The sequence below is a fragment of the Mustela nigripes genome, chromosome 4 (genome assembly GCF_022355385.1).
Source record: "Mustela nigripes isolate SB6536 chromosome 4, MUSNIG.SB6536, whole genome shotgun sequence".
Classification (NCBI taxonomy): Eukaryota; Metazoa; Chordata; class Mammalia; order Carnivora; family Mustelidae; genus Mustela; species Mustela nigripes.
In genome coordinates this window covers 22,327,132-22,353,156 of record NC_081560.1, presented here as the reverse complement: position 1 = coordinate 22,353,156, position 26,025 = coordinate 22,327,132, and the positions used below count along the sequence as shown (strand labels likewise).

General features: G+C 37.8%; 2 protein-coding genes across 10 annotated transcripts in view; both read left to right on the top strand.

Moving 5' to 3' along the window:
- Positions 1 to 26,025, top strand: part of NRF1 (nuclear respiratory factor 1) — a 151,396-nt gene that overhangs the window by 34,464 nt on the left and 90,907 nt on the right. For 8 of the 9 annotated variants that reach the window (XR_009403752.1, XR_009403753.1, XM_059396417.1 and 5 more), the window contains exon 2: positions 22,163 to 22,394. Coding sequence is in view for 7 of the 9 variants with exons in the window: in XM_059396417.1 (XP_059252400.1) it covers positions 22,172 to 22,394 (223 nt within the window). In the remaining 2 variants the exon portion in view is untranslated. The remainder of the gene's footprint in view (positions 1 to 22,162; positions 22,395 to 26,025) is intronic. The other variant, XM_059396412.1, reaches the window with a different exon arrangement.
- LOC132014928 (adenosine 5'-monophosphoramidase HINT1-like) lies at positions 19,787 to 20,348 on the top strand. The gene has a single exon (XM_059395620.1). It carries the CDS (start codon positions 19,812 to 19,814, stop codon positions 20,190 to 20,192), a length of 381 nt encoding a protein of 126 aa, XP_059251603.1. The 5' UTR covers positions 19,787 to 19,811; the 3' UTR covers positions 20,193 to 20,348.

Below are 26,025 nucleotides of genomic sequence, written 5' to 3'. Positions count from 1 at the left end.
ATCTCAGGACCCTGGAATCATGATCCGAGCCGAAGACAGAGGCTTTAGCCCACTGAGCCACCTAGGCACTCCTATTTTTTATTTTTTAAAAAAGACTTTATTTATTTGTCAAAGCAAGAGAGCACAAGCAGGGGGAGGGGCAGGCAGAGGGAGAAGCAGACTCCCCGCTGAGCAAGGAGGCCAATGCAGGACTTCATCCCAGGACCCTAGGATCATGACCTGAGTGAAGGCAGATGCTAATTGACTGAGCCACCCAGGCGTCCCAGACATGATCTTTTTTTTGTTTTTAGACATGATCATTTTTTAAAAAATAGTTTACTCTTTATTCCCCCGATTTAGGGTAGTGATATTTGTTACCTCCCCCCCCCTTTGATTCTCTTTCCTCTGGTCTGATTATAGATCAAGACCTCAGAAATATTATCCCAATTAAGCTACAGATGCAGATAGCCCTTTTCTTTTAGGCAATAGCTCTAATTTAATGTCCCCCTTAACAGTTACAAGTCTGTTCATAAGAACAAAATCTTGGCAGCCAGAATTATACTTGACACTTTTATTCTAGTGTATTACTGCTGGTGAGAAAGACAGTTGACTTGTTTTGACCCAAGTGAGCTCAGTCCTAAGAGACGAGGAAGGTGGGTGACAAGCAGCTTTTAGTGGTTTGACAGCCAGCTGCAGGATGTCTATTGTGGCCGGGACCAAGTGGCTTCTCATACATGTGTATGTAAAGTACCTCTGATGGTCCCTTTTCCCCTTCTGTTTTTTTAACATTTTTATAAAAGATCTCATGGAGAAACTGGTAGTGAAAAAAAAAATTTTATTCTTATAGGATGATTATTCTTTGTATAGTGCTCTATAATTCTTCAAATACTCTAAATGGATGCAACACTTAATAGTCATGGAAATTTTTTTTTTTTTTTTGAACAGGAAATGTAGTAAAATTTTATTTGAGGAGATTTTATTCCTTTACAAAGTTAGGGTAGCCTTCCCCTCCCCCATTTAGTTTAGGGATATCTTGTACAGGTTAAACAAATTCTAAAATGAAAATGTTATTCCTCATTTTAAGAAATCATTTTAATTTTATATTCAGCCACTTTCTAAATTTCATTTGTTTCAATCCTGAAATATATGTGCTTTTTTACTTTTCTCTAACTTCCTTTTCTAATCTAGGATTCTAAGATGATTTTTTTTCCTTCTTACTACTGTTTGTAACTTTGATTAAATGCTATCCTAAATTTAATTTTCTAAGTAATTCAAGATACAGTTTATTTTAATGGATTACAGTGAATGTGGGGATTTTTATTTCTGAAAGGGTGCTATTAGATATCTGACACTTTTCGAAGTATTTATGGGATAGAAACGGTTACCATCTTATGTCATTTAGAAAGGTTGGTTTTATTTGTTATTGTTTACATTACAAAATCTCTGGGTACTATTTATCTTTGTCTTAAAATGTATTTCATGGGGGTGCCTGGGTGCCTCTGCCTTCGGTTGGGGTCATGATCCCAGGGTCCTGGGATCGAGCCCTGCATCGGACTCCCCGCTCAGCGGGAAGCCTACTTCTCCCTCTCCTACTCCCTCTGCTTGTATTCCCTTTTCGTTCACTCTCTCTGTCAAATAAATAAATATAATCTTAAAAAAAATGCATTTCATGTATTCTTAGTCCAAGTAACTTGTAGTAAGTTCTAATATCTCAATTTTTTAGCATATAAATTTGAGTGATTATTGTGAGCCTTGAACAGTTCTAGTGTAAAGTGGAGGTAAAGCACTGAATAAACAGAAAACTCTTTGCCCTCATGAGTTTACTTTCTAATGGGTTGGGAGAAAAAGAACTAATAAATATTGCATCAGATGGTGATGAGAGCCTCGGGAAAAATGATGTCAGCTTGACCTTGTCTCCATACTATTCAGAAGGTTAATCCTCAAAATGCCACAGCTGCAAATAGAAACATGGGTTATATGTAATGGACTTGTTACTGATTATTGATTATTGGTTGATGTGCAGTTTGAGTGGATTCCTATATATATTGTCTGGTCCCTTTCATACTACTTTCAATGTCACAGTAGTGTTAATAATTCTTAGTGTGGTTCTATTTGTTATTGCTTAAAATTATACTTCCATAGTAGCTTACAGTTAAAAAACTTCTTCACATTTCATTTTTTTAAGTGGCTATAGCATAATAGTTAAGGTTGAACCATAGGAAATTGACTTGACTGTTTTGGACTAGAAAAAGTGATTTCACATTGTTCTGTTTAATACTGTACTACATTTACTTTCAAAAATAAAATGTGAACATGTTTTGTAAACTATAAAGCAATATGTGTATTGTCAAGATTTTAATTTTGTTTCTGCCACTCCCTGTTTGCTCTAGAATACTTACTTAAGCTTGTTGTGCCTCATTTCATCTTTATTGTGTCAGTGAGAATAATAATGAATAATACCTTGTAGAGTTGTGAGGATTACATGAGATTACGTGTATGTAAGTCTTCGAAAAGCACCAGCACATCGTTACAAGGGCTCAATAAATGTTAGCTCTTACTACCCTGTGAGGCAGGCATTTTTCTCAGTTTTGCAGACAATAAAACAGAAGCCATAGAAATTTCAGGATTTTTTTCCCCCAAGATTGTACAACTAGAAATCAAAATCAGGCACTTCTGACTCCAGGTGTGGCTTCTTTCTGCTTACACTACAGTAGCTCTTAGGAAAAAAAGAAAGAATATTTATATAGTAATTTATAGAGCACATGCTCGAATCTCTCCAGTGGCTACTTTATTTATGTAGTTGCTTGTTTTTATAGGTGTTTGACATCCGTAAAGAAAATTGACAGAAATCTGTAAACTGAGATGTGATAGGTAATTGCAGTTGAGGTGTTGTTACCTCAGAAAAGATATTAGTGGCACTTTTTGTGGCACTGTAGTGACACTGTAATTTGTTTGTTGAGAAATTAATGAACCCAGATAATAAGTGTTGTCCTCAATCTTTCTAAGAATATTAGTTTTTAATTATATTCTTCAAAAAAGGAGCAAAAGTAAATGTTAAAAAGCAATTAAAATAGTTTTAAAAAAGCAGTTAAAAAGCATCTAAAAGCAGTTAAAAAAAAACCAATACACTTAAGTCACCAATTCACTACATCCTACCCAGCATTTTCACATGAATATCTATTATTCATTTCACACAAATATCTAATAGGCATCTCAGTTCTTATGACATTGTTCCCATGTCTCTTGTGTTTGAACAGTTGCTCAAACCAAAAACCTTGGAGTCAATCTTTGACTCTTCTTTTTCACTGTATGCTGCCTCTAGCCTTAGCCCACTCAAGCCATTCTTTAGCTATGCAGTGTTACTTAATTTTAAATAAGTGAAACAGTGAACACACTGTCTATAAATTGTGTACAATTTAAAATACAGTAGATTCTGGGGTTTTGGTTAATAGATTTTGATCATTCTGCATATACTTGATTTCCAGTGATTGGTTTGGTTCCCATTTTTACATGTTTTTAATTTTCATATTTCCATAATAATCTAATATAATCTCATAAGTAATGGGGACTTTTGTTCCATTTAAAATTCAGCTTTAAAATATTTTTTAAATAATTTTTTAAATGGTATGATTACAAACAAAAATTGTGTGCACAATTCTCCAGTTTCCTCAAAACAGATTTTTTTTTAAAGATTTTATTTATTTATTTAACACAGAGAGATCACAAGTAGGCAAAGAGGTAGGCAGAGAAATAGGGGGAAGCAGGCTCCCTGCTGAGCTGAAAGCCTGATGAAGGGCTTGATCCAGACTCTGAGATCATGACCTGAGCCAAAGGCAGAGGCTTAACCCACTGAGCCACCCAGGCACCCCAAAACAGTTGTTTTTTAAACAGTTTTGTTCTCTTTCCATCTATTGAAAGTAAGAGTGGGTAATTAGCTAAATCATTTAATCTGCATGAAGAAGAACATGAAATCAGTTGCCCATCCTGGTGCTCACAGAAGATCATTGCTTCAAAAGACAGGAGTTTGGAAAATTCATGAATTGCATTTATTCCTGTGGCTGGGAACCATGCTCTCAGGCCTCTCAGATTGTAGGAACCAATCCTCAAAGTAGCTACATCCTTTCAGGCAGAGATGGTGGGGGTTTCAGGAGGCACAATAGGAAGCCTGGGGTGAGTTACTGAAGGTATAGTTTTTTGTTTTGTTTTGTTTTTAAAGATTTTATTTATTTATTTGACAGAGATCATAAGTAGGCAGAGAGGCAGGCAGAGAGAAAGGGGGAGGCAGGCTCCCCACTGAGCAGAGAGCCCGATTCGGGTCTTAGTCCCAGGACCCTGAGATCATGACCTGAGCCGAAGGTGAAGCTTAACTCACTGAGCCACCCAGGCGGCCCTGAAGGTACAGTTTTGAAAAAGTACTTCAGTATGCATATTTATAGTGCAGATTTGTTATAATACAAATTCACTGCATCCTGAGTAAAACCCAAATTTTGGCTTGAAGATAAGGAATGGACATGATAGTGTGGAATAGCAGTTAAGGAGCCTAAGCCAATAGTGGTTAGATTGTACTCCGGGACAAAGGGTAGGTCTCTGAGGGAACGAATGGGGCACTCAACTGGAAGGCAGGAGATGTGGGTTTGAATTTTGGTTTTGCTGCTAACTAGAGATGTGACTTTGGGTAACTCACTTTACCTTTCTGGGTCTCAACTAAATCTGTAAAATGAGAAAATCAGACTAGAGGGTCTCCAAGGTCTTAAGGATTTTTTTAGTTTGCATCTGGTTGAAGGAAAGCTCTGTGGGTAGTTGAGCATTACTAGTTGTCAAGATAGAAGGATATAGTTAGGGGTGCCTGGGTGGCTCGGTTGGTTAAGTGTCTGCCTTCGGCTCAAGTCATGATCCCAGGGTCCTGGGATCAAGCTCCACTTCAGACTCCCTGCTCAGCTGGATGCCTGCTTCTCCCTCTCCTTCTGCCAGCTGCTCCCCCCCGGCTTGTGCTCTCTCTCATTCTCCATCAAATAAATAAGTAAAATCTTTAAAAAAAAATAAGGATATAGTTAATAGGAGTCAAAGTGAATAGTTACAGATTTTTTTTTTTAACCAACCTTCATGTGGGTATTATTTGCACTTCCTAAAAAATCAAATAGCAGGGAAAAGCTTATAATGAAAAAAAAAAGGCTCCCACCTCATCTCTTTTTCTTACATTCCTCAGCCTTACCATCCAAAGACAATGTTTAAAAACTATTTCACTACTTTTAAAAAAGATTTTATTTATTTATTTTACAGACAGAGATCACAAGTAGACAGAGAGGCAGGCAGAGAGAAAGGGGGAAGCAGGCTCCCCACCGAGCAGAGAGCCTGATGCGGGGCTGGATCCCAGGACCCTGAGATCATGACCTGAGCCCAAGGCAGAGGCTGAGCCTCTGAACCACCCCAGGCACCCCTATTTCACTATTTTTGTTTTTAGCTTCTCCTGAAGTCACTTTCATAAGACTTATTAATATGTATAAACTTCTATTCCTTATTCATCAACTTTAGAAAATATCTTGTAGATTTTTTATATAAAAAATAAGAATCAACTCACTTTTTCTGCCTCTTTCTCTCTCTATCTCCCATTAGTTGATATTTATATTATTTATAGACTCTTATTATCTTTATAATTTTAAGTGATAAACTTTTTTTTTTTAAGATTTTATTTATTTATTTGACAGAGAGATCACAAGTAGGCAGAGAGGCAGGCAGAGAGAGAGAGGGGGAAGCAGGCTCCCTGCTGAGCAGAGCCCGATGTGGGACTCCATCTCAGGACTCTGAGATCATGACCTGAGCCGAAGGCAGCGGCTTAACCTACTGAGCCACCCAGGCGCCCCCATAACCCTGTTTTGACGTCCGTTGGAAACTAAGGAAATAATCAGGTATATGTGAAAGACTTTACTTTAGTAAATAATTCATTTACTCATTTATTCAACAGATATTTATTGAATATTAGAATTGTCATCACAGTGCTACTTATAATAGTGAAAATTTGCAAAACAATCTAAATGATTGACTTTAGAGAATGAGTAAAATAGCTACTGCACATATTTACAAGGAATGCTCTGCAAACATTAGAAAATGATGTGAAAATGTTAATAACATGAACAATTTTATTCTGTATTAAATTTCAAAATATGTATTAAGTAGTATGTACACTTGGGACTCCTGACTGGCTCAGTTGGTAGAGCATGTGACTCTTGATCTCAGAATTGTGAGTTTGAGTCCCATTTTGGGTGTAGAGATTACTTAAAAATAAAATCTTTTAAAAAAAATGCTATGTACACTATAGCCTTACTTTTGTTTTTAAAGCGAACAAAATAAAACCAACCGTATAAGAAACTTGGCAGGGATGCTAGCAACATATATACCAAATTGTTAACTTTGTAGTGTGGCCACCTCAGGTTGTAGTGATTTCTGTTTGTTTTTTGTTTTCCTCCCCTGTATTTTCTCAATGACCCCAAAAGAACTTGTGGTTTCTTTAATAATGCATTTTTAACTAAAAATAAAAAATAAAAAATTGCCTATCAGTTTTTCTTGGAACACTAATACTAAAATAATCTGGGAGTGTCTGATGAGAATTCAGTAAATATTTGTAAACTGAATCACAGAATGATTGAACTGCAGATTCCTAGATCTGTAGTATTGACACTTTTACCTTCATAATTTTATCCAGGGCTAAGTGCTAGTTCAGTTATCTCAGAAGAGAAATGATGCATTGAACTGTCCGCCAGAATCTAAGAAACAGCTTTAACTAACTGAATGTTGGCTGTGTAATGACAGATCCAGCAGGACTGAGGCCCACCCCAGAAGCAGCCGGGCAACAATGCTATATTTCACAGTAGGCAGGATCTGAAATGAAAGTGTCCTTTGTGCTTGTCTGAGATTGAGGGGTGGGACTTAAGCAATTTAAGTTATTTCCCCTTAATGGAAATTGAGGCAGCCACTGATCCTGCTGTCACATGACAAGTACTTATTTGATTTTTGGTAATTTGGGAAGCAGCTCTGAACAAACGATTTTTCTGCAAAAAGAGTCAGCTGTGTTCTGACCCGTTAGCAGGTGCCTGGGCACACTAACCTCCTTATCTACCTTGTTCTTTTTCTTTCTTTTTTTTTTAAATTATTTTTATTAACATATAATGTATTATTTGCCCCAGGGTACAGGTCTGTGAGTCTTCAGGCTTCCACACTTCACAGCACTCACCATAGCACATCCTCTTCCCAGTGTCCATAACCCAACCACCCTCTCCACACCTGCCCCCACCCCCCAACAAGCAACTCTCAGTTTGTTTTGTGAGATTGAGTCTCTTATTCTACCATATTCTAATCCAAGGATAGCTTCACCAATTCATCTGCTTTTTATTGGTATTTTTGGCTATTAATAAGCATCTGAATATTTGCAAAGGTATTTTCTAATCCTTTTTATCATCATCATCAACCCTCCACTCAGCTGTAAGGTGTTTTATAATGTGGATAGACTACTTTCCTCTGACAGGTGGGTCAACATTAGCTTTATTGTTACCAGATTAAATTGCAGTGTAAAGAAAGAATCTGGAATGAAGGCAGCTGAGAGCAGGGTTCCTTTGGTCTGCAGACTTTTCGTGAGTCTGCTCTCTGGATGTTCACTGATGCCCCCTCATTACGCCAGGCTATTTCACAAACTGTTGCCTCTGCCTGCAGTGCCCTTCTTTCATTCTTGCACCTGACGAACTCGGAGCTAAACACTCATCTCCTCCATGATATCCACTTGATGTCCTTGCCACCTTGTCTTCTCTGTGCTTCCTTAGCCCATTGGTGCTTTTCACTAGAATGCAATTTTTGCTTTTTTAAATGGCATGTGGCTTCTTAATTAATTTTATTAATTTGTACTTATATTTAAAAAAAAAAAAGAATGTAGAGCTGCACCATTCAGTGTGGTAGCCACAGCCACATGTGGTTAAGTTAAAATCAATTAAAACTAAATAAAATTTAAATTTTAATGCCTTAGAACATTTCATGTGGTCGATAGCCACACATGGTTAGCAGCTCCTGTTTGGGACAGTGCAAATTTAGAACATTTCCATTGCAGAAATTTCTACTGGACAGTGTTCATCTAGAACCCATAGAAGGGTTCATGTATTTTTAAAGCATTTCATTAGATTCACCTAATTCTTCTTTTCTATGGAAGGGTGCTCCAGTTGAAGAATTTTAAGCAAACTGAAATTCCCTGTGCTTTCTTTATATTTTTCTTTGGTTGTGGCACCCTCTAGTGTTTCAGTTTTGGTCTAGCTATGTTATCATTAAATAATGTATTTGGGATTTGAGTCCAAGAACATTGAAATATTTTGGAAAATTTTGTGTATATGTGCATTTTTCTAGGGAGGAGGTCTGTAGTTTTCATACATGCTCAAAAGGATCCATAATCCAAAAAAGATCAATAACTACTCTTGGATAGAGGACCTTCCTTACATGGCCAAACTATTTTTTAAGATTTTATTTTTATTTATTTTTTAAAAAAGACTTTATTTATTTATTTGAGAGATAGAGACCACAAGTAGGCAGAGAGGCAGGCAGAGAGAGAGGAGGAAGCAGGCTCCCTGCTGAGCAGAGATTTCCCCGTGTGGGGCTCAATCCCAGGAGCCTGGGGTCATGACCCGAGCCAAAGGCAGAGGCTTAACCCACTGAGCCACCCAGGCGCCCCTAAGATTTTATTTTATTTTATTTTATTTTTAAAGATTTTATTTATTTGACAGACAGAGATCACAAGTAGGCAGAGAGGCAGGCGGTGGGGGGTGGGGTGGGACAGGCTCCCTGCTGAGCAGAGAGGCGGACCCGGGCTGGATCCCAGGACCCTAGGATCATGACCTGGGCCGAAGGCAGAGGCTTAATCCACTGAGCCACCCAGATGCCCCAAGATTATATTTTTAAGTGGTCTCTATATCTAGTGTAGGGCTCAAATCTACAACCCCAGATTCAAGATTCGCTGTGTTCTACCAGTTGAGCTAGCCGGGTGCACTTGGCCAGAACCTTTTAGGTTGTGATCTGTGAGCAATTTTTCTCCCAATATAAAAATAAATCATGGGAACCACTGGTTGGCTCAGTTGGTTAAGCATCTGACTCTTGATCTCTGTTCAGATCTTGATCTCAGGGTCATGAGTTGAAGACCTGCATTGGAGCCCTACCTAAAAAACACAAAGTTGAAGCACAGTGTGGAACCCTCTGTAAAAAACCAAAACAAACCAAAAACAAAAAACAAAACCCAAAAAACAAAACTCAATAAAAAAAAATTAATAAAATAAATCGTGTAACTTTCCTTCTAATATTTCTATGCTTTGCTTGTATTTCTTTGTGGAATTAATGATAATAATAGGTAGCAGTTATATAGTACTTACTGTATTCTATGTCCCATTTTAAGCACTTGTACATATTTACTCATTGGGTCCTCAGTAATTCTATTAAGTAGGTTCTGTTATTTTCCCCCATGAGAGATGATGAAACTAAGGCACAGAAGTCAAGTGAAACTTCTCTAAGGTGCTAGTGAATGTTAGGGCAAAGACACAAATCCAAAAATACTTCAGCTTCAGACTCTGTACTCTTAACCACCTTGCTGTACAAGTGAGGTTAAGCCTTAGAGCAGAATGGAGAGGAGACTTTGCATTCCCTTGTACACCTTGTGCCCAGTTATATAATAAAAATATATATAATAAAAAATAGGGGGTGGCTGGCTGGCTCAGTCAGTACCGCCTGTGACTCTTGATCTCAGTGTCGTGAGTTCAAGACCCACTTTGGTCGTGGAGCCTACTTTTTTAAAGAAAAGATAATAACTAAATAGCTGCAAGCCTCTCTGAAAATTATACCTAGTACTCACTGTTCATTTTTAGACTATAGTCTGTCAAAAACTTAGAGTGGTAGATGAAGGTCAAAACTGCCCTTGCTACCACATTTTCTTTGATTGGTCCAAACCTGAACTAGTCTATTCATTGAATAATATGACAGATTGTTTTGTGAGGGTCACTACTATTTCTATAGAAAGACATTTTTGTCTGCGATGTTGATTCTGAGATTTCTGGAATGTTAGACTTATTAAGTATCTTACTTAAAGGATAAGTAAGATAGGGGCACCTGGCTGGCTTAGTCTGTACAGCATTTGCCCCTTGATCTCAGGGTCCTCGGTTCAAGTCGCACATTGGGCATAGAGCTTACTAAAAATAAAAAAAATAAAAAAAAAAAGAAAAAAAAGTAGGTAAGATACACTCAAACAGATAAAAGTTTGTATTTTTATTTCCTACCTCCCTTTCTCTCTGTACCCTCTTCTTACTTGTTAAGGGTCCCATTTCTCTCTTCATGGGTTATATTATAATCTCTAACCTAGCCTTTTTTTTTTTTTTTAAGATTTTTATTTATTTATTTGACAGAGAGAGACAATGAGAAAGGGAACAGAAGCAGGGGGAGTCGGAGAGGGAAAGGAAGAGGCAGGCCTCTGCTGAGCAGAGAGCCTGATGTGGGGCTCAATTCCAAAACCCTGGGATCATGACCTGAGCCGAAGGTAAATGCTTAACAACTGAGCCACCCAGGTGCCCCAACCTAGCTTTTTATTAATGATTCATCAGACTCAAGATTTTGAATTCAACTTCTGTCAGTGTATGGAAATAGAAACCCTAGTGGTGGACTTGCAAAAAAAAAAAATGTCCTTAGAATCTATATTATTGACAGTATAACATATGAATACGTTTTATTATATTGACTTATAAAAGTCAATATAAAATTTTGCTGCTTACCAGCACACTATAAATTATTTCTGATGAGGGTACATATTTTCTTCCCTTTGTATCAGTGAAGGCTTAGTAAACCATGGGAAGTATTTCAGAGAATTTTGTTCTGGAAATGGGTTACACAGATGCTGGAAGGCTGAAGAGACCAAAAGCAGACACCGAGGTAATCCGGATACTAATAATTACGAGAAGCAGCCATCACCCCAAGGGCTGAGGGAACAGAAGACTCTAGGAGCTCAGAGGGGCCCCACACAGCTAGCTGATAACTGGCTCTCTGGGAGGGATGCCAGGCAGTCGGTGCTCAACCACCAGGGAAGAAGGGGCACAGCTGGAGTTGGGAGAAGGGGTTTTCCTCTTTGCTGGAGCAGCATTGATTGGAATGAGAACATCAAGGAAATCCCTTCTCCTTCTCTCCTCTCAATTTATGCTGTTGCCTCCCCTCAGTAAAACCTAATGGCAACCGGCAGACAAATCTGGTATAGGTTGACTGACCCAGCTCAGAGCTAGGTAGAGAGCGCTTGGGAACAAGTGTAGAAGAGAGGGCTTGGAAGTGAGAGATAAGAGATGAATAGCCAGGACAACCTTACAGGGAAATTACAGAAACTGATGCCTGGATTTAGCTTTAGTAATTAAAATATGCAAACCAATTACCCCCAAACATTTATTAAAGAGCAAATAGCTACTATTCATAAAGACTTGGTGGAACCAAGCCCTACCTTCAGTGAGCTTACAGCATTGTTTTCGCGGTACTGTGGATACTCATCCTTAAGTCATTGTGACGTTGTGTGGTTAAGCTTGTTTTTCTCACATATTCTATAAAAGCACTATTATTAACTGGATTCTTGGGCTGTTATTAATAGTAATGAATATTTACAAATTTTATCAATACATCAGAATGAAAAATGCAGATACATACAAAAATACATGTAATACATAAGTGCAGTCATAGAACATTTTGTTACTTTCAGATGCTCCCAATTAGGAAGTTAGTCTTATACAAGGCAAGACGATTTCTAAACTTGAACTGTGCGGTTCTCTTGATTTTTAGCATAAGATAGAAATTTGATTTTTCTAGTGACACTTTGCTCTAGTACATCACTTAAATATTTAAAAGGCTCATTTTGGAAGGGAATATTGTAGTTACTTGTTTTTGAAGTCTTTTTTGTAGAAGTCAAAGTATATACTCATAAGATAAAAAATCAAGTAGAAGGATTTATAATAAAAATCAGTGGGCCTTTCCACACTCTTCCCTACCCCCAGTCCTACTTTTCAGAGACAGATAACTGTTTTGTTTATAGTTTAATTGCTTTATTTATGGTATTATCAAACAATAATTCCTCCATAACTCTGAATAATAATTTATCAAACATGGGCCTTTTTTACTTTCTTCTATGTAGGGATTACCTCACAGCATTTTTTCCATTCCCCTCTTTTTGGTTACATTGTCCACCTGAGTTCTTCCATCACCCCTTGATAGTGTCTGACTCCCTCATTTCGTGAAGATAGGATGTCAGTGCTCCTAGCTGGTCCTCCACTTCTCCTACCTCTTGTTTCTCTGCTTTATCCTTGCTTTCACCTTGTCAAGATTCATAACCTTTACATTCTATTTTATACTGTATTTAATTTTCTGTATTTTTAGCTATATTTAATTTTCTGTTTTATGGAAAACAATAAATTGCCTACCGTGGCTTTACACACACACACACACACACACCACCCCCACCTTTGGAGAGCCCAGTGGTGTGGGAGGATATTTTTTTCAAGTCCAATATCACTCATGGGCTGTTTGAAAGAGAATATTCCTAGGAAGGTGAAATGGATTCTTCTTGTCTTAAGCTCCATTTATTACTCAGAATTAAGCTACATTTACCCTTGCTTCTATTTTCACCGTGACTCTCTTGTGCAGTTTTTTTCTTCCTGCTGTGTTGAGATTTTGATCCATTACTCTGCATTCCCCCAAGAATCAAATCCTGTCCTTAACTTTAGGCTTTTTTGAGAAAGGCTCTGCTGTTGAGTGAAATTTTTATCATAGTTACGAAGTTTAGATTCTGGATATGTCTGGGACTGTATTTGAGCCTCTTGGTTTTCCTGTCCCTCATTTGGACTGTAGACACAGTCTTGCTTTGAGACTTTGCCTTAGGCAGTTCTTGCAGTTTTTCTTTTGCTATGATAATGCTATTGATTAGTCTAGTGCTTGCCTTTGCATTTAGTTATACCTTGATTAGATTTCCCAGCCTGCTCTTCCTACTTTGATTTTTAAAATACTCTATACTTAATCTTGTCCATTATGTGTGGATTAGATTAAATTGAACTCTGTTGGACACGTCATCCAAATTCCAGTAGCTTCCTAGGAATTATTGACTGGAGCTGCCAGGGTGCTGGGAGACAGGCAGATCCACGTTTTGTGTCTTCTTCGTTATTACCTTAATGATATTACCTTAGTAATAAAGGTAATATTTATTACCTTTATAAAAAAGGTAATGAAGGTAATATTACCCGCCAGTAAGCACAGATACTGGCCCAGTTGGCAGGAGCAGGAACTCCTCTGTACCAAACCACCCCTCCCTCACCCACGATAGTTTATATAATAAAGACCAATCTATAGATAAAACGCATGTTGTGCCTCCTCCCGCCCCCAGCCATGATGATCCAGGCTAAGAACTTATTAAATGCTGTGCTGTTGTTTTGGGGGAATGGATTTCTTGAATGGAGTGTTGACTAATCTGCTGAACATCACTTGCTCAAGCCTTTTCATTTGGATGCGGTATTTAGAGTGACAGGTGGCTTTCACCTGTCACTTCTCACATCTGTTTGGAGGAGTCACTGTTGGGTCCACCTGTTGGCTCTCCATTTGTGCACTGTCATGAAATTATGCTAGAGTTGTGGGTGCTGTATAGTCTCCTTTTTTATGTCCAGGAGAATAGTATCTCAGTTGTCGGAGTTGATGTAATAAAGAACGGCTTATTAGATGCCTGGCTCAAAACCTTCTGCACACAGTTAAGAAAACCATATTCTTAGAGCTGGTTGCCTGATATGAAGATAAAGAAATTGAGGGGCACCTGGGTGGCTCAGTTGGTTAAGCCTCTGCCTTCAACTCAGGTCATGATCCCAGGGTCCTGGGATTGAGCCCCGCATCGGGGCTCTCAGCTCAACAGGGAGCCTGCTTCCTCCTCTCTCTCTGCCTGCCTCTCTACTTGTGATCTCTATCTGTCAAATAAATAAATAAAATCTTTAAAAAACAACAACAACAACAACAACAAATGTTGAAATTGAGACTTAGAGGTTCTAGGTAACTTGTCCCAGGCATCCTGGATATCTGGTAACAGTCTGTGCTGTTTTTGAAAATTGTTACTGACTAATATGTTTTCAGTTAGTAGCAGTTCTTATCAGTTTTGCTGACTGCTTGTGGATGAAGGAAAGCTAAAATGCTTTACTGGAAATGAGTGGGCGGGTGCTTATGAAGATCTCTAGCAGTATGTGTATGCCAGTCACATCTGGCTTTAAACAACCTATTTTATGTATTATTTTATGAAAACATTGAAAGCATCATTTATAAGTATCCCACTCTGGTTCAAAGAAGTCTGAAATATGGGGCGCCTGGGTGACTCAGTGGGTTGGGCCTCTGCCTTCACCTAAGGTCATGATCTCAGGGTCCTGGGATGGAGCCCCGCATGGGACTCTCTGCTCAGTGGGGAGCTTGCTTCCCCCTCTCTCTCTGCCTGCCTCTTTGTCTGCTTGTGATCTCTCTCTGTCAAATAAATAAAATCTTTTAAAACAAAACAAAAGTCTGAAATACCTTAGCCTTTGCTTTGTACAGAGTGCAGAATAAAAGTAGTTAGAGAGGCTGAAGGTTGGGTTGGGGGGAGAGGTAGGAAGAGATGAGGCACTGGGTACAAATGACAAGGCCTGTGAAACAGACAGCCCTATTGATTTCTGCCACGAACCGCATTCTGCAGGAAAGAATGGAAATCCATTATAACAAGTGCATAGCGGACAAATCCCTTTGAAAAGCAGTTAGATACCATCTAATCCCAAATCATTTAAAAACAATTTTGAAGTACCCAGAATTTTAAAATGCCCTAAGTAGTTTGTCTCTTACACTAGAAGAGCAGTGAAATAGATGGAAAAACAGTATTTTCATGGTATATTCCTCTCATAAATTATGTTTAATTGTGCAACTTAAATAGTGTGTTAAAATTGCATTTTAGATATTTACAAATCTGGGGGATAGGATACAGTCCTTTGAATATTGTGAAACACACCAAACATAGGATATGGAAGAAGCCTTACCAGATACCTTTCTTTAAAGGAAAAAAAAAGAAAGACAAAAAGAAAAAATTTATTTTGATATAATTTTAGACTTTTAGAAAAGTTACAAAAATAGTGTAAAGAACTCTCATTACCCATATTTCCCAGATACTAAGGTTTTACCATGTTTTCCTTATTTTTTCCTCTTTTAAATAATTTTTTACCAGGTACGTCTTCCAAACCTCCATTTGAAGAAATCATCATGAAAGTATTATTACACCACACAGAGATACAGGGCTGGGGAGATGACCTCAAGAAGAGAAAGTGTGGAAGAGGGGTGAGGGAGTCAAATGATCCTGAATGATTCCTAATCTTTTTGGATTTGAGGCATTATGTGGTTTTTTATTTTGTAATTAAAGTGAATTATATTTTGAATACAAAATACTTCCTGAGGTAACTGAATAGTCCCAAAGTTAAGAATCAGAGTTAGAAGGATGAGTTGTGAAATGTATAGTAGTAGTGTGAGAATGACAAGAGATAATTGAATTAAGTTAGAGGGGAAAAAAAAATTAGAAACAGCACAAGAATATAAAACAGAATATAAAACAGGCACCTCCAAAAGGTGAAAATTTGTCGTTTACAAAGAACCAGTTTGCCTGAAGAACAAAGACAACAGGATGGGGCTTAAAGCAGTCTAACTCTGGGGTGGTTGAGGGGTGGGGTTAGGTATGGGGTGGGGGGAAGAAAAAAAGGAATCACTCAGAGAAACCAAGGATTTTAGAAGTTTTCAAAGAAGGAAAGGGAGAGTTTTACAATAGAGGAGAATAAAAATGCAAGAATTTTGCATGAATAGATAATTATGTTCTTTTTACTTGTAGTCATAAGGGTTATATCTAGAAGGCTTCTTCTTCTTCTTTTTTTTTTTTTTTTAATTTGGTTAACTCCAGATATGCAAAGCTGTATTCTGTTGCATGCTGATTGAATTCCAGACTGGGCATGAGGGGTGCGTTACACAAGTAGAGATTGTTAGTGCACAGCTTAAACACTCAGCTTGTCAGTATGCATCAAAATTTAAAATGTATATAATCTTGACAGAAACTTTACCTTTAAGAATTTCATTTTTTAAATTAAAACATTTTTAAAATTTTAATTCCAATATAGTTAACATGCCGCGTTCTATTAGTTTGGGGCTTACAGTATAGTGATCCAGCAATTCTATACATTACTCCATGACTCTTTTTTTTTTTTTTTAAAGATTTTATTTATTTATTTGACAGAAAGAGATCACAAGCAGGCAGAGAGGCAGGCAGAGAGAAAGGGGAGGAAGCAGGCTCCCCGCTGAGCAGAGAGCCCGATGCGGGCCTCAATCCCAGGACCCTGAGATCATGACCTGAGCCGAAGGCAGAGGCTTAACCCACTGAGCCACCCAGGCGCCCACATTACTCCATGACTCTTAATCTCTTTCCTGTATTCCCACAAATGCCACCCCTCCCAACCATCTGTTCTCTGTAGTTAAGAATCTGTTTCTTGGTTTGTCTTTTTCTTTTTCTCGTTTGTTCATTTGTTTTGTTTCTTAAATTCCACATATGAGTAAAATCATATGATGTGTGTCTTTCTCTGACTGACTTATTTCAGAGTATTATACTCTGTTTCTTTAAAATAAAATAATATGCAAAGGATTTTTAGAAGATAATAAGGGCTAGTTTTATGATTCTGCTCTATGATAGTTATTTATTCTTTGTATCACTCCTCGACCTTTTGGTAAGATCAAGTGTAGTTATTTATTCTTTGTAAAATAGTTACCACTGGTGTCCAGGATTTTTTTTTAATTATGGGAAAATATATATAACATAAAATTTACCATCTTAGCCACTTTTTAAAAATATTTATTTATTTATTAGAGTGAGAGCTCGTGTATGTGTGAATAGGTGGAGGGGCAGGGAGAGGGAGAGAAGCAGACTTCCTACTGTATGTGGAGCCTGACATGGGGTTCGATCCCACGGCCCTGATCATGGCATGAGCCAAAATCAAAAGTTGGACACCTGGGGCACCTGGGTGGCTCAGTCGGTTAACTTTTTGTCTTTGGCTCAGGTCATGATCTCAGGATCCTGAGATTGAGCCTGGAGTGGGGCTTCATGCTTAGCAGGGAGTCAGCTTGTCTTTCTTTCCCTCTGCTCCTCACACAACTCGTGCCCTCTCTCTCTCAAATAAATAAAATCTTTGCGGGAAAAAAATTTCCTCTTTAAAAAAAAAAAAAAAAGATTCTCTTTCTCTCTCTATGAAGATAATGAGAAGACAGGCCAGACTGGGAGAAAACAGTTGTAAAAGTCAGAGACACAAAGAACTCTTGACACTAAACAAAAAGAAAATGAACAACCTGATTAAAAAATGGCAAAAGACCTAAACAGACACCTTACCAAAAAGTTAAATAGGTTACATATAAGCCTGTGAAAAGATGTTCAATCATATCATTAGGGAATTGCAAGCTAAAACAATGAGATAATACTACACATCTGTTAGAATGGCTACAATTCAAAACACCAACACCACCAAATGCTGATAAGGGTATGGAGCAACAGGAATCTTCACTTATTAATGGTGGGAATGCAAAATGGTATCACCACTTTGGAAGATAGTTTGGAAATTTATTACAAAACTAAATATATTCTTACTACACAATCCAGCCATTGTGCTCCTCGGCATTTATCAAAGAAGTTAAAAACTTCTGTCCGCCAAAAAACTCACGCAGATGTTTATGGCATATTCATAATTGCTAAAACTTGTAAGTAACCAAAATATCCTTCAGTAGGTGAATGGATAAATAAACTATGGAACATCAGATCATAGAGTATTATTCGGCACTACAGAGAAATGAGCTATCAGGCTATGAAAAGACATGGACAAACCTCAAATGCCTAGCTAAGTGAAAGAAGTCAACCTGAAGATGCTATATAGTGTGTGATGGCAGCAATATGAAGTTCTAGAAAAGGCAGAACTATGGAGATGGTAAAAGAATCAGTGGTTGCCAGGGATCAGGGGGAGGAAGAATTGATAAGTGGAGCACAAATCTTGTAGGGCAGTGAGACTACTGTGTATGACACCATAATGGTGGAAAATGTCATTATACGTTTGTCTAAACCCCTAGAATGTAAAACACTTATATGAGGTCTCTGTGCTAGTCAGATTCATAGACACAGACAGTAGACGGGTGGTTGCAGGGGGCTGGGAAAGGAAGGGAAACTGAGAGATTGCCTCACAGGTACAGAGCTTCAGTTTTGCAAGATGAAAAGAGTTCTGGAGATTATACAACAATATGAATGTATTTATACATTCATGTATTTATACATTCTGTATGAATGTATTCATACATACAGAACTATACACTTAAATGATTAAGGGGCGCCTAGATGGCTCAGTCAATTGGGTGTCCAACATTTTTTTTAAGATTTTATTTATTTAAGGGGCGCCTGGGTGGCTCAGTGGATTGAGGCCTCTGCCTTTGGCTCGGGTTGTGATCCCAGGGTCCTGGGATCGAGCCCCATGTCCAGCCATCTGCTCAGCGGGGAGCCTGCTTCCTCCTCTCTCTCTCTCTGCCTGCCTCTCTGCCTGCTTGTGATCTCTGTCTGTCTAATAAATAAATAAAATCTTAAAAAAAAAAGATTTATTTGAGAGAGTGCAAGAGCATGAGTTGGGGGAGGGGCAGAGAGAGAGGGAGTGTGTTTACTATACTCTGGGTCTTTTGCCCCTCCATATAAGCTTTATTTTTTTTTTTAAGGTTTTTTTTTTATTTTTATTTTTTGACAGAGGGAGAGAAAACATAAGCAGGGGGAGTGGGAGAGGGAGAAGCAGGCTCCCCGCTGAGCACAGAGCCCCATGTGGGACTGCTTCCCAGGACCCTGGGATCATGACCTGAGCCGAAGGCAGAGGCTTAACGGACTGAGCCACCCAGGTGCCCCACCATATAAACTTTAAAATCAGTTTTTTGTCGTCTATAAAATAACTTGCTGGGATTTCATTTGGGATTACATTGAATCTATGGATCAAATTAGGACATCTTGACAATATTGAGTCTTCCTAGCCATGAACATGGAATCTGTTTATATTATTTAGGTCTTCTTTGACTTTCTTCATTAGAGTTTTGTAGTTTTCTTTATATAGGTCTTGTCCATATTTTGTTAGATTCATACCTAAGTATTCTGTTTTTTTGCTTGCTAATGGAAATGGCATTGTGTTTTAAATTCAAATTCTATTTGCTGGTCTAAAGCAATTGACTTTTGTGTATGAACTTTGTATCCTGCAACATTGCTCTAACTCACTTACTTGTTTCAGGAGGTTTTTTGGTTCTTTTGGATTTCCTATATATATATATAATCATGTCATCTTAAACAAACACAGGGTTTGTTTGTTTTTTTTTCTTCCCAATCAGTGTACCTTTTATTTCCTTTTCTTGTCTTCCTGGACTAGCTACGACTTCCAGTACAGTGTGGAAAGGATTGGTGAGAGGGACCATCCTTGCCTTATTCCTGACTTAGCAGGAAGGCTTCTAGTTTCTTGACATTAAATATGATGCTAGGTGTAGATTTTTTGTAGTTTTTTTGTTTTTGTTTTTTGTTTTTTAGAGAGAAAGAGAGATGGAACATGAGCAGGGGAGGGGCAGAGGGAGAGAGTCTCAAGCAGACTCCCTGCTGAGTGTGGAGCCTGCCACAGGTCTTGATCTCATGACCCTGAGATCACACCTGAGCCAAAATGAAGAGTCAGGCCCTCCTCTCGAGCTTCTGCCTGGGTCGGTCGCGCGGGAGGGAGGCCGAGATGGCAGATGAGATCGCCAAGGCTCAGGCCGCGCAGCCTGGTGGTGACACAATCTTCGGGAAGATCATTCGCAAGGAAATCCCAGCCAAAATCATTTTTGAGGATGACCATTGTCTTGCTTTCCATGACATTTCCCCTCAAGCACCAACTCATTTTCTGGTGATACCCAAGAAACATATATCCCAGATTTCTGTAGCAGAAGATGATGATGAAAGTCTTCTTGGACATTTAATGATTGTTGGCAAGAAATGTGCTGCTGATTTGGACCTGAAGAAGGGTTATCGAATGGTGGTGAATGAAGGTTCAGATGGGGGACAGTCTGTCTATCATGTTCATCTCCATGTTCTTGGAGGTCGGCAGATGAATTGGCCTCCTGGTTAAGCTTGTTTTAGGGTTGATTTTCCCTTCTCTAGGCAGTGGTCAATATTTCCCAGTTCTGTAGGTTAAACAATATACTTCCTTTTGCCTATGTATGGAGAGATTGAGGAGATAATTTTTAAAAGCCATACATAATAAAAGACAATGTTGCATAGTTTAAAAAAAAATGAAGAGTCAGATGCTTAACCGACTGAACCACCCAGGTGCTCCAATTTTTTATAGATATTTAAAAATTGAGGCAAGTAAGTTAATCTCTTTTATGTTTGTATTCCTTTTTCTTTTCTTTCTTTTTTTTTTTTTTAAAGACTTTATTCATTTAATAGAGAGGGAGAGAGCACAGACCAAGACAGAGGGAGAAGCAGGCTCCCTGCTAAATGTGGTGTTTGATCCCAGGACCCTGGGATCATCACCTGGGGTGGATGCTTAACTAACTGAGCCGTGCAGGTACCCCTGTATTTCTTCTTTTTAAAGGCTGAATACTGTTTTATTATATATATATCCACATTTTGTTTACCCATCAATCCATTAGTGGATAGTTGGGTTGCTTCCACTTTCTTGGCTATTGTGAATAATTCTGCTATGAACGTGGGTGTACAAGTAGCCCTTTGAGACCTTTCTTTTAGTTTTTCTAGGTATAATTGCTGGATCATATGGTAATATTTACATTTCATTGAGTTTATTGAATATTATATGCAAAATTTTATATAAAGGATATTCATTGCACTGATATTTATAATAGTGAGAATTTGGAAGCAGCCTTGCTACTTGTCAGTACATGATTGGTTAGATAATCACAGTACATCCATACAATGAGGTATACTGCAGTTGTTTAGAAAGGTCTGTGTGTTTTGACAGGTCAGAATATCTAAATAGGTTAAAATATGAAAAAAAGAAAATTGTAAAATGGTATGTATAGTGTGAACCTTTTTAAAAAAAGATTTATTTATTTATGAGAGAGAGAATGGGAAGGATGAGGGACAGAAAGAAAGGGAGTAGTAGATTCCCCACTCAGCTGGGAGCCTGATGTGGGGCTCAATCCCAGGACCTTGAAATCATGACCCAAGCCAAAGGCAGTTGCTGAACTGAATGGGCCAGCCACCCAGGCACCCTGTAAATGAACCTGTTTTTATTTAAAATCATATGTATTATATGTATGTATATATGTATTATGTATGTATGCTTCAAAAAATTTTTAAAAGATAATAATTCTATAGGCTGAGGGGGATGAGTGGATAGGTTATATGTGCAGTGGAAGAGCAGACCTTTATCTTACTGCATTACAAGTTACTGCATCATAGCAGGGTTTATAAGAGGCATAGTTTTTTATAAGCAGAAAAACCAATTTAAGTGATTATATTTTTGGAAAAAATAGAGCTTGACTTCTGTTTGTCTATGAATACAAAGAAAATGTTATATGTTTCATTTACTTAACATGTGTTTTTATGTCTACAACACACATCACTGGGATCTTTTTTTTTTTTTTTTTAAAGATTTTATTTATTTATTTGGCAGAGAGAGATCACAGAAGACAGAGAGGCAGGCAGAGAGAGAGAGGGAAGCAGGCTCCCTGCTGAGCAGAGAGCCCGATGCAGGACTCGATCCCAGGACCCTGAGATCATGACCTGAGTGAAAGGCAGAGGCTTTAACCCACTGAGCCACCCAGGCGCCCCATCACTGGGATCTTTAAAGTATCTTTTTATTGTTATACATGGTATGAAGGATATATGTACGGTCTTGTGGCCTGACATATAAAATTAGCACAGTGACTTTCTATCAGAATGGTTTTACATAAGGAAAATGTTCTACCATTTTTGGATCATACTTGAATGGTGCTTTCCATTTCTTGTGACTTGGTGTGGTGTGGTATGTGGTGAAATCGTAGGCTTTCTCTGCTCTTGAGGAAAATATTGCTTGGTTTAAGCACTGTGTTATACTGCACACTGAATTCTGTTCTTTGCCTTTTCTTCTGACAGTAGATCTTCATGGAGGAGCACGGAGTGACCCAAACCGAACACATGGCTACCATAGAAGCCCATGCAGTCGCCCAGCAGGTACAGCAGGTCCATGTGGCCACCTACACTGAGCATAGTATGCTGAGTGCTGATGAAGACTCACCTTCTTCTCCTGAGGACACTTCTTACGATGATTCAGACATACTCAACTCCACAGCGGCTGATGAGGTAACAGCCCATCTAGCTGCTGCAGGTAATGCTGTTTGGATCGGAAGCTCTTCATTTTTTTGCTTAACCTCTGGTTTTGTGCATATCTGCAAGGACCTCGGATGCAGACATTCTCATATATATCTTCAAATCACATTTTCATGATTTTTTAAGCCTTGCATTTATAGCTTATGCCTATATTCTACTGAGACTTAAGATCTAGAGTGATATACTACTAGTGATATGACTTTGGTTTTGTTTTTTCATCCATTCCAACAGTCTTTTGACTTCTTACTAAAACATTTAGTCCATTTACATTAAATGTAACCACTGATATATTTAGGTTTAAATTTATCATGTTTACTGTATGCTTTCTCATGTTTACTATATGCTTTCTCTTCATCCCACTTGCTCTGTGATTACTTTTCCTTTGTGTTTTGGGGGGACTAAAAAGTTTACATTTTTTTTTCTTGTTAGTTTGAAAGATGTACACACTTTTCCTATTAGTTGTACCCCTAGAAACTATAACACATCCTTAACTTATTTCAAAGTCTTCTGGAATTGGTACTTTTGTCCTTTTATGGGATAATGCAAGTTTCTTAGAACACTTGAATTTTATTTTCCTTCTGACCTATTTGCTATTGTTATTCTATGTATTATTTCTTCATATATTCCAAGCCATACAAGACATTATTTTTGTTTTATACTTACTTAGTGTTCATTTTTTCCTTCATATCCAACTTGCCTTCTGAGAATTTTTCTTCTGTCTAAAGATAACATTTAGTATTTCCTTGAGCATGGATGTCTCTCAGTTTTTCATTGTCAGAAGATGTTTTTATTTAACCTTTAGTCTCAAAAGGTGTTCTCACTGGGTATAGAGTTTTAGGTTGGCACTTATTTTCTCTCCCTCACATTGAAGATACTGTTCCCACAGTCCTCTGGTTTCCATCCTTGCTTTTCAGAATTAAGCTGTTTCATTCTAATAGCCGCTCCTTTGAAGGTTATCTCCCACATAGGTCCCTCCTCCAACTGTTCTTAAGATTTTCTCTGTCTTCAGCTTTTTGGGGTGTGTGTGTGTGTGTGTGTGTGTTCTGGTTTTGTGATATAGCTGGTTTTGGGCTTCTCATTTATTCTGTTTAGGATTCTTTAAACATCTTGAATCTGTAGATTGATGTCTTTCATCAATTCTGGACCATCTTAGTCACTAGATTTTTTTTTTTAAGGTTTTATTTATTTCTTTGAGAGAGTGAGTGAACACAAGCAGGGGTGGGAGGGGTAGGAAGGGCAGAGGGAGGAGGAGAAGCAGGCTTCCCACTGCAGGGAGTCCAGTACAGGGCTTGATCCCAGGACCCTGGCATCATGACCTGAGCTGAAGGTAGACCCTTAACCCATGAGCCATGCAGGTTCCCCTTAGTTACTAGATTTTGCTTTGATTTTGCTTCTGCTCCATTCCATCTTTTTCTTCTGTTGACTCCAATTAAATATGTTAGTTTTCTTCATTGAATCTTTTATGTCTCTTATCCTCTATTCTGTATTACCATCAGTTTGTCTCTTTATGCTTCACTGTATGTCATTTCTTCAAACTGTCTTCCAGTTAACAGCTGTGTCTGAGGTGATCTAAATCTGTCTACTGAGGAACTAATTTTAGTAATAGTTAATAGTTTCATTTCTTAAAAAAAGATTTTTATTTATTTATTTGACAGAGAAAGAGATCACAAGTAGGCAGAGAGGCAGGCAGAGAGAGGGGGGTAAGCAGGCTCCCTGCTGAGCAGAGAGCCCGATGTGGGACTCGATCCCAGGACTCTGAGATCATGACCTGATGAGCTGAAGGGAGAGGTGTAACCCGCTGAGCCAACCAGGTGCTCCAATAGTTTTCTTTTCCTTTTTTAAAAGAATTTCTAGTATTTTTTCCCCTCCTAAATCTGTACTTTTATCATTTCCAGTTGTAGTAGAAAAAATAAGTTTTTTAAATCTCTGTGAGTAAAGTAAGCATCATGAATTTACAATACATTTGGTAATTCTACCCTCTGAAGTGCCATTGGGTCTTTTTTCTGTTACATGTTGATAATGCTCTTTCTTGTTTATGTTTGTTTCTCTTTTCATATATTGGTTATATTTAAATGAATGCTGGATGGTGTGTTTGGAAATTTATTTTTAGAAATAATTTGGAGTCTAGAACAGTATTATTACCCTCTAGAGAGGATTTTTGTTTCCTTCTGCCAGCTGCCTAAGGACACTAGCAATCCTGGATTATCTTAATCCAATTTAAGGTTTGAGATTTTCTGGGCCACTAAATGACTTAAAGCTGGGCTATATTTTGTACCATTCTCTTTACTATTTACATTGTTTACTTAGCACTATGTGGAAGACTACGTATAAATCATCCCTTGATGGGGTTAGTATTGTATAAGGAACATTGATCTCAAAGATATTTAGGAAGAGTTAGGCAGTAAATAAATTTTCAGGAATGGCCAAAATACTTCTTTTTTTTTTTTTTAAAGTATGTACTGTATTTAAGGAGAAGAAGACAAATGTGATGAAAAGCCACCTTATTACTCTCAGTTATTATCCACTGTGTCTTTCTGGAATTATAAACTTAAAATAAGACTTAGTGGTAGAACACATATGAGATGTTTGTAAAGTATATTTTTGAAACATTTATACTTCCCAGAAGAGGGCATCCTAACATAATGAATGCAGATCAACCTCTCCTGGGAAGGGAGATGCTTTTGAGACAACAGTTTTGCTGAATTACTGTACTGCATTGTCATAGTGTTAAAATTAGGAAAAGACTTCAATCTAACATCTTCAGTGGCAGATGTGGAAACTGAGGCCCAGCTGGTAGAAATGATTTACCCTTTAATCATAAAACAATTATTGAAGAATTATGTATGCTCTGTATTACTGTATATAGATACTATGAACAGGACAGGCATGAACTTGCTCCTGATGTAGCTCACAGACCAATGGTGGGAGAAGGGTACAAATAATAAAGTAAAATAATTTCAAAAAGCACTGACTACTCTGGAGGAAATAAGGTGAATGAAGAGGGAAGGGAAGGAGATTATTGCTTTTTCTAATCCTATTCTCTTCTCTCCTTCCACTGAGGTAACCACTATTTTAAATTTGATCTTTATCATTCTCATGCACTTCTTTTATTTCTGCTATATACTTATGTATCAATAAGCAATACTTAGCATTGTTTGGCATGTTTTAAATTTTATAAAAAAATGTCTCTCTGTAGCATTGTTTATCCCATTTGGTATTATTTTTTTGAGGTTCATTCATGTTGATAATGTGGCAGTATGTTTTTATTTTAAGTGTTATTTGGAATTCCATTCATTATCTGAACATGACAGATATTGGTATAGCATTTAGGCTGTTCATAAGTTTTTGTTATTACTGTAACTGCAAATGAAAATTATTCTATTTTTTCTTGTGCAAATTGTGGGAGTTTCTTTTGGTTTTCAAGCTCTTGACAGTTCCCATAGTGATACATTTTACATTGTGATCTGGGATAAATGAATGTACATATACTTGGAATAACAGTTTCTCATGGAGTAATACTTACCCTCTGCCATGACACACCCATTGATATGTCCTAATATCTTTCACTTTATTCCATTTTATTAAAAAACAAAACAAAACAAAAAAACAAACAAACTACTCATGAACCA